The sequence below is a fragment of the Daktulosphaira vitifoliae genome, unplaced genomic scaffold (assembly GCF_025091365.1).
Source record: "Daktulosphaira vitifoliae isolate Bord-2020 unplaced genomic scaffold, ASM2509136v1 Scaffold_4, whole genome shotgun sequence".
Classification (NCBI taxonomy): Eukaryota; Metazoa; Arthropoda; class Insecta; order Hemiptera; family Phylloxeridae; genus Daktulosphaira; species Daktulosphaira vitifoliae.
The window spans coordinates 5,318,464-5,326,625 of record NW_026099575.1 but is presented as its reverse complement, the minus strand read 5'-3'; the positions used below and the strand labels follow the sequence as shown (position 1 = coordinate 5,326,625).

The following is an 8,162-nucleotide window of genomic DNA, read 5'->3' as shown; positions in this document are numbered from 1 at the left end:
CAGGCTAGACACTTTAATGATATTAAACTGCTAATTTTTAGGTTAATTTAGATATGTCTTATCATATAAACAAGCATCATAGTTTTGTGGGTTGCAAGTAAACGTCGTGTAATTCTCTACATTTTCGGTAAGTGCATTTTTATTAATACCGTTTTTATCCATTCCAATCATAGATTTGGAGTGACATAATTTCATTATATTTTAATGTATGTAATTTAGTATTGCTTGTTGTTTATTATTCAGTATAAACTATTTTAAATTAAATGAAAAAATTTTTTTATAAAATTAAAAAAATTAATTATAATTTTTTTCAGGTAAGAGTAATTTAAAAAACAAGCAAAATGGCTCCAAGTGGTAATAATATGATACCTAATGGTCATTTTCATAAAGATTGGCAACGTTATATTAAGACGTGGTTTAATCAACCTGCTCGCAAATATAGACGCCATCAAAATCGTATCAAGAAAGCAAAAGCTCTAGCTCCCAAACCTGCTGCTGGTCCTTTGCGGCCAGTAGTTCATTGCCCAACTATTAGATACCACACTAAAGTTCGTGCTGGCCGAGGTTTTACTCTTCAAGAACTAAAGGTACTTTTTTAATTTTGATTATTGTTTAAAATAAAATAAAAAAAGAGATGGAGGGATACTATTGAATATGATATGAGGACAGCTGATATGGGAGATCGTATCAAGTGGAAGTGTGGGATAAGAATGACCAACCCCAAATAGTTGGGATTAAGGCGAGGAAGAAGAGAAGAGTTTAAAATTATAGCTCTTCTGATATTTGTATATTAAGACTTATAAAACTATACATTTTAGGGAGCTGGTTTAAACAAACATTTTGCTCGTACTATTGGTATTGCTGTAGATCCAAGACGTAGAAACAAAAGTGTAGAATCTCTTCAAGTGAATATTGAACGCTTAAAAGAATATCGTTCCAAATTAATATTATTCCCTCTAAAGAGTAAGACAAATAAAATCAAGAAAGGAGAAGCTACTGTAAGTACTTAATGTGTGTATATATATTTATGTAATTTACAATTTTATGTCACTATTTTAATTTTTTAGGAAGAAGAACGTAAAACAGCCATACAATTGAGAGGTAAAATATTGCCAATTAAGCAAACTGTAAACACTGAACCAGAAGCAAGAGCAATTACTGCTGAAGAAAAGAAATTCAATGCCTTTAATGCTATTTGCCAGGTAAATATTTCAATTTCTCATTTTAAATTATAAATTGTTGCACATTTTAAAATCCACATTATATTCTCATTATTAAATGTGCGAGTCATAGGTGTGCCATATAATAAAATTTGATTTGTGTTCTATTATTTCTTAATTTTTTTAGAAATATATCATTGGTCATTTTACAATAGATAGTGCATTAAATTAATGTTAATTATTAGTAATATTTTGTGCTTTAAAATGACAAAAAATAAAGTAATATAAAGAAGCATGTCATAAATGCAGAGGCAACAGGAAACTATTCCTTATATTTTCTATGTATATACCAGATAAGACTTTGACTTTAAGTTAGCTGGTGTAACGACCATTTTAGTAGTTAGAAATTAAAGGCAATTTTTTTTTTTATTATTCATGTAATTTATCATTGGGAAGGATATTCTCTTACTGGCTCATCAATTGATTTCGTAATAATTGGTATTTTTTAATCCAGTATACTATGCAGTCCTTAATTTAAGTAGCAAAATTTATTTGTTAATCAATAATAGAAAATTATACATTTTTAAATTAATTACATGAAAAAAAAAATATATACAAAAGATAAATTTATCTTTTGTATTTATTTGTATTTACTAATACATTTTTCAAATATATAAAATTATTTTATCAATCATATACTGATTCAAACAATCAATATTGTTATTTTAATTCATTAAAAATGGAAATATATTATACAAGTACAAACCTTAAAGGTGCCTCTATATGCCTATATAGCTGTTTTATTAGAGGTTCTTGAATCAATTGTACTAAATTAAATATATTGTTTTTATTAATATAGTTTTTTATATTTTTAGAAAAACTTAACATATGAACTATACATATATATATTTGAAGATTTCGTTTTAAGAACTAAATTTAATATTGAGTATTAAATATTGTTTAATGGTTTTAGGCAAGAATTGAAGCTAAACTAGTTGGTATTAAAGAAAAGAAAGCAAAGGAAGCTGCTGAAAACCCTGAAGCTGCCAAAAAAGCAGCTGAAAAGAAAGGTAAAGGAAAGAAGAAGAAGTAAACATTTTATTTGTTATTTGACTTTTTATAATATAACAATTAATAAACAAGTCAAAACTTGACAATTTTTTGTGTTATTATTTTTAACAAAACATCAGTATCACAATAATAAAATATCTTAAAACCATATAACAACTATAATTTAATGAAAGGCAATTTGTAGTAAACAAAATAAATTTCGTCTTTACTAAAAGAATATCCATCAATATCAACAAATTATTTTAGGAATATATCGTGACTGATCGGACATATTTTGAATATTCATACTAATGTATGGTGTATGTATTTTTGGGGAAGCAGAAAATCTATTTCCAGCAACATCTATTTCATACTTTGCTGATGGAGATAAAATATAATCGTTAGTTATGGATATATTATTTCTATTTCTGTTGTCTGAAAAAGTATGTTGAATGTATCCTAAACCAACAAGTTTTCCTAAATTGAAGCCATACCTGAAATATAAAATAAATTTACTCCAATCACTAGAAATAGTAAGGTGTTCTTTAAATATAGAATGTTCAGTAAATAAGGTAAAGAATTTCTAGTTCCTATTCATAAAAATTGACTTGGTTCCTTACTTTTTGACCTTTTGTATATAAAAAATTATATATACAAATAAATTCATGATAGTAAATTAATTTAGTATTTCTTTGTATTTAAATAGATATATTAGTAATGAATCATATCTTAAAAAGTTCTCTTGATCTGTATATTGATTTTTAAAATAGATTTTTGTCAGTAATTTTATAGAGTAAAAATATAGGTTTCCCGGGTACTCACTATTTAGGTACTCACAAAATAATTTTCCTGTTAAGTTGAGTACATATGCCTACTAAATAATCAATTCAATATGTGAATCTTACAGAATATGCAAAAAATATTACTTAAACAATGTGTAATAATAATATTATATATAACTTACCCAGCTGAAGTAATAGTCCCAACAAATTGACCATTCCTATAAATGGGCTCTGAACCCCATAACCAAATATCTGTATCAGGATCTAATTCATCCAAAATAAACATGACTAATTTTTTAGTAATTCCTTGGTCTTTTTGTCTACGTAGCGCAAATTTTCCAATAAAATATTCTTTCTATACAAAAATTCTTAAATAAATGTTTTTTCTTCATAAACTAATATTAAAATAATTAAATAATTTAGCTTAAGAGATAACATCTATACTTAATGTCAGGCTATGTATATGTTTGAGGTATGGATTAATCTACAGATAAGAACTCCAATGAATTTTTATTCTGATAATATCTTTAAGTCTCAAACTTTTAAGTACATTTTTAAAAATTTTATTGAATAAAAGCCTAAAAAACGGTGGTTTTATTCTAAATGTAACTTTGATTAAAATTAGCTAGTATTAGCATTAAAAAACACTTTCATTAACAATATAAACTTTCATTTGAATACTGCTTCAAATACTGACATAAATTACAGATAGAAATGAAATAAGAACAAATTTATGTACTCACATCCAATTTTACAATATGATTGCACCCTGCTTCAAATGGTGTAGTATCTCTAGTCAATTCTTCTGCCCAAAAAGGAATAAATTTTTCAATTCTCATGTATCTCTGTGCTAAACTACCAACATCTCGAATTCCATAGTCAAATCCTACAGCCATTAAACGATCATATACATGTAAAGCATACTCCGATGGTATATATAAGCAATATCCTGGTTCACCAGTATGAGTAAAAGCCATCATCATCACATCAGATGCATAACCAATATTAACAGTCTTGAGGAAAAATCAATTGAATTTATTTGAGTACAACTATTATACCAACATTTTCTTTGACATACTTTAAATGTAAATGGTTGTAAATTAATGTCAACATCCGACAATGAGAGCTCTGATATAAGAGCACCAGCTTTTGGACCTATAACATTTACCACAGTATACATTGAAGTTATATCAGCTAACTGAATAGATTCATCTTTAGGTAAATGATCTTTCAGCCAATCTAAAACCCTTGTTTGTTGACTAGTAGGTGACACCATCAAATAACTGTGAAAATTAATATTCTCAGACAAAAGTAATTTATTTAAAAGTAATATATTAACCTATTTTCTCTTTCACGGACTAAAAGGCAATCATTTTCATAGCCGCCTCTTTCATTAAGCATTGCAGTATGAACAATTCCACCAACTGGTATATTAACATCATTAGTGCATAAACTTTGAAGCCATTCAACAACACCATCACACTGAGACTAAAAAATAGAATATTTGATCTCAATTTATTCTTCAACTAATATTAATATTAAGTAATGTTTATTAATTAGAAATTATTTAACTTATATTTAAATATTATACAAGTCTTAATAAAAAAATTGACAACATAACTGCCAAAAACTACCAAAATTATATACCTTTTAAAATATGAGTTCAAATTTTCATTAAAATAAAAAAATGTATAATAAAGAAATATATTACAAAAAATATGTTATTTACCTCAAATTCAGTCATAATATCACCACCCTAAGCACATTATGTATATTATATCACAAAAAAATAAAATAAAAAGTTAAGCTTTAATAATAAAGCTTGGATAATTATTTGCAATTTCAATGTAAAGAAAGTTCACAAAAGTTTAAGAATTCATTAACTTACTTGTATATTCATTTTCGAAAATGAAGACATATCTATTATACCAACAGATTCTCTACAAGCATAAAATTCTTCCAATAAAAAATCAAAAAAAGTCGGTTTGTAAAATGTCCCTGAAGGTAATTCTGGAAGTTTTCCTTTACCTACATAAGTAATTAAAGTAAAATACTAGATATTAGTTTTAACTTGAAAAATATTTCATTAATATTGACATTAGATATTGATAGCAAACTTTCTTTTTTTTTACCATTATAAGTAGTATCAAAATATAATGGACGTTCATAACCCATTCGAGTACCAAAGACTGCACCTCGATTTTCTAATACACTGAATAAAGGTGAACAACGTAATTTTCTTGCATTTTTATATTCATTTTGATGAGGATATGGTATTGCATAATGCCTAATGTAAAAAATATTTTAACAATTTATTTTTTAATAATATTATTATTAAGAATATTGAAGGAAGAAAAGGTAGTAGAAGACCACAAAAGGGATGGAGGGATGTAATTAAATGCAATATGAGGATGACTGATGTGAGCATAGATAATGTGGCAGATCATGTCAAGTGGAAGTTTAAGATAAGGGTAGCAGACCCTAAGTAGCGGGGGTTAAGGCGAAGAAAAAGAAGAAATTTTTTTTATAAAGTTATTTATTTTAATTTTATTATAATTTGCCATTATATAAATATTCAAACTATTTAAATTCTTAAATTAAAATAGCTAGAAAGGCAATATTGGTAAAATATTGTAAAATAGCTAGAAAGAATATATTTTACCACTACACAATAAATGAAAAAATGCAAAAAAATTACTATGTAAAAAATATTTAAATACATAACATTTTAAGAATTGCTAAATGTTTAGAATTACAAAACATAACATATATAAATCATAATTTATATTATATTTATAATTATATAAGTGTCATTGACATTAATATATAAAACAATATATTTACTAACCGGCCAATGATTTCTTTAGTTCGTTCTTGTAAATACATTCTATTATTATGTAAGTCTAAAAATCGCTGTACATCAAAAGCCAAGTGTTCTTGTGTAGGTCTGCCTTCAATGATCCATTCAGCCATAGCTTTTCCTATTCCACCTGCACCTTGTAAAGGATTTCCATTCATTCCAACAGCTACAAAATAATTATCTACCTTAATAAGAAATAAAAATAAAATTAATTAGTTATTCAGTTTTTTAAATACAATATGAATATATCACACCGCTAGATCAAATCATATTTTTTTTGATACGTTAAAAAATATGATTGTTTCTAGTAAATGTTTTATTTTTATTTTTAGAAGAAAAAAATTATTTTTTGAGTTATAGCAGTTTTGATATAGATAAGTGACATAAAAATTGCTTGTTAGCATATTTTTACAATATATTTGACTGACTTAACATTTGTTAAGTCAGTCAAAATATATCTAAGAAATTATACAATATAAATATATAAAAAATAAATTTTACTTCAGGAGTTTCCCCCAAAATCCATTTGCCATTTGGTGTAAACGTATCTGGTGAATTAGATAGTAATGGATTGACTACTTCTTTGAGAATAGGAAGTCTAGATATAGCTTTTTCCCAATATGGCACTACAAATTTTTTTTTTATAAAACAAAAATTTGTTAGGAATTGTTTACAAAGTAATCTTACTAAAGTGTTTCCAGTCTTGTGGCATATCTTTTTTCCAGTCAGCAGGTATGAGTGCTGTATTGAGAAATGCTGGTTTAGCTACCTTTTCAAAACCACCAATTAAAAATCCCGAGTTATACTCTCGAGCATATATATGAGAATCAAAATCTCTTAAGCATGGCAAGTCATCATTAACTCCAGATAATGGATTTGTAGTAACATAAAAATGTTCAGCTGGATAAACAGGAACTCTTACTTTGGGAGAACATAAATTTCCGACCTCTCTTGCCCACTAAAAATTATAAAAATACATACAATATGAACATTTGTTTTAAATAATTCATTACCATGCCAGCACAGTTAACAAAATATTCACAATAAATAAATCCTCGACTAGTATTCACACCTTTAATACGATTATTCTCAGTCAAAATTTTTTTTACTTTACAATTGCTCACATAATGAGCACCACCTTCACTAGCAAGTTTTCCTAATGATTTACATATAGCTTGAGGATTTGCAACTCCATCTTCAGGCACCCAAACTCCACCCTCTAAATCATCTGTATTTAAATATGGATGTAGCCTTTTTAACTCATTTTTTCCTAGCATCTATAAAGTTTTCTTTGATTATAATAATTAAAAGTTTAATTATAAATTAAGGAATGTACAATGTTATATTACCTCACCTCACAGTGTAATCCACTTGGAGAATTATACGCTATTCTTCGCTTTAGTGCTATCATTCGATTTTTAGTTTGAGCTAAATTCAAGCTACCACATTGTTTCAATCCTAATACAACATTTTTTTTTTATTAATAATTTATTTGATAATTTTAAAAGTTACCACACCAATATCATATCCTTTAGCCTCTAACTGTCTATATAATTTAATACTGTACATTATCATATTTCGTTCTGCTATTGGTTTGAAGAGACCTAATGTTCCAGAGCCAAAATGTGATGTTCCTCCACATGGTCTAAATACAGAGCTTATATAGATAAATTCATCATTTAATTAAACTTATTTCAACTCACTTTCCTTGATCAACGAGTACAATATCAGACCAACCATTTTCAACTAAATGGTAGGCTAGTGAATTTGCAACCAGTCCAGTACCACATATCACAATTTGTGCTTGAGTTGGTAAAACAGAATCATGAGATATTTTTGAATTTTTTCTATAAAAATTACTAACACATATAACCGAAGGTCTTCCAATAATTTTTTCTAAAATTAATCTATGGTGGCATTTTTTTAAAAACATTATTAGACTCATGCAGCCAATAATGCTAACTACCTAAAACCAAAACGTTTATTAACTTTATTCTTTTTATATTAACTTAAATATTGAAAACGCGTAATCTAGTTTCAATATTTAACATTTAATTAAAAATAAAAAATACCTTTAATATCAATAAAATTATTTAGTAGCTTAACAACCTTAAAACTTTCGTCATTTTATGAAAATTTAAATTAATTTAATTTCCATTTCTAATAGAAAAATTCTAAATTAAAAAATTTTTAAAATTTAATTTTATCAAATATTATTTCAGAGATATGGATATAATTAAAATATAGATTATAGCATAACTCATATTTGGCTTCGACGAAACGTTTTCCAGATAGTTCTTTATAAGGTAA

General features: G+C 26.3%; 2 protein-coding genes across 10 annotated transcripts; one reads left to right on the top strand and one right to left on the bottom strand.

The window, feature by feature from the left end:
* Positions 1-25: 25 nt before the first annotated feature.
* On the top strand, positions 26-2,317 carry LOC126905131 (60S ribosomal protein L13). 2 transcript variants are annotated; one of them, XM_050684571.1, is made up of 5 exons: positions 26-127; positions 315-587; positions 819-998; positions 1,068-1,202; positions 2,134-2,317. In XM_050684571.1, exons 2-5 carry the CDS (start codon positions 342-344, stop codon positions 2,251-2,253), a joined length of 681 nt encoding a protein of 226 aa, XP_050540528.1. In that variant the 5' UTR covers positions 26-127; positions 315-341; the 3' UTR covers positions 2,254-2,317. The 2 variants fall into 2 exon arrangements, with proteins under 2 accessions (XP_050540528.1, XP_050540527.1); XM_050684570.1 differs by having other exon boundaries at positions 80-206.
* Positions 2,318-2,330: 13 nt separating this feature from the next.
* On the bottom strand, positions 2,331-8,067 carry LOC126905122 (pyruvate dehydrogenase phosphatase regulatory subunit, mitochondrial-like). Of its 8 annotated transcripts, none has more exons than XM_050684554.1 (16): positions 7,925-8,064; positions 7,556-7,818; positions 7,370-7,497; positions 7,207-7,310; positions 6,866-7,129; positions 6,540-6,810; positions 6,354-6,478; positions 5,841-6,037; positions 5,125-5,279; positions 4,881-5,020; positions 4,722-4,748; positions 4,332-4,480; positions 4,071-4,275; positions 3,736-4,005; positions 3,175-3,347; positions 2,331-2,704 (listed from the first exon to the last, which is right to left on the bottom strand). In XM_050684554.1, the coding sequence occupies exons 2-16, from the start codon at positions 7,795-7,797 to the stop codon at positions 2,461-2,463; spliced, it is 2,694 nt and encodes an 897-aa protein (XP_050540511.1). In that variant the 5' UTR covers positions 7,798-7,818; positions 7,925-8,064; the 3' UTR covers positions 2,331-2,460. The 8 variants fall into 8 exon arrangements, 6 of the variants coding, with proteins under 6 accessions (XP_050540511.1, XP_050540510.1, XP_050540514.1 ...); XM_050684553.1 differs by having other exon boundaries at positions 4,881-5,026; positions 5,128-5,279; XR_007703878.1 differs by having other exon boundaries at positions 2,565-2,704; positions 3,175-3,343; positions 4,881-5,026; positions 5,128-5,279; positions 7,925-8,067.
* Positions 8,068-8,162: the final 95 nt, after the last annotated feature.

Coding starts and splice junctions, on each gene's coding strand:
- LOC126905131 (XM_050684571.1), top strand. CDS start 342: ATGGCTCCAAGTGGTAATAATATGATACCTAATGGTCATTTTCATAAA. Junction 999..1,067: donor TCAAGAAAGGAGAAGCTACT/GTAAGTACTTAA, acceptor TTAATTTTTTAG/GAAGAAGAACGTAAAACAGC. Junction 1,203..2,133: donor CCTTTAATGCTATTTGCCAG/GTAAATATTTCA, acceptor TAATGGTTTTAG/GCAAGAATTGAAGCTAAACT.
- LOC126905122 (XM_050684553.1), bottom strand. CDS start 7,797: ATGAGTCTAATAATGTTTTTAAAAAAATGCCACCATAGATTAATTTTA. Junction 7,498..7,555: donor GTACTCGTTGATCAAGGAAA/GTGAGTTGAAAT, acceptor CTCTGTATTTAG/ACCATGTGGAGGAACATCAC. Junction 4,749..4,880: donor TTTCGAAAATGAATATACAA/GTAAGTTAATGA, acceptor TAATGTGCTTAG/GGTGGTGATATTATGACTGA.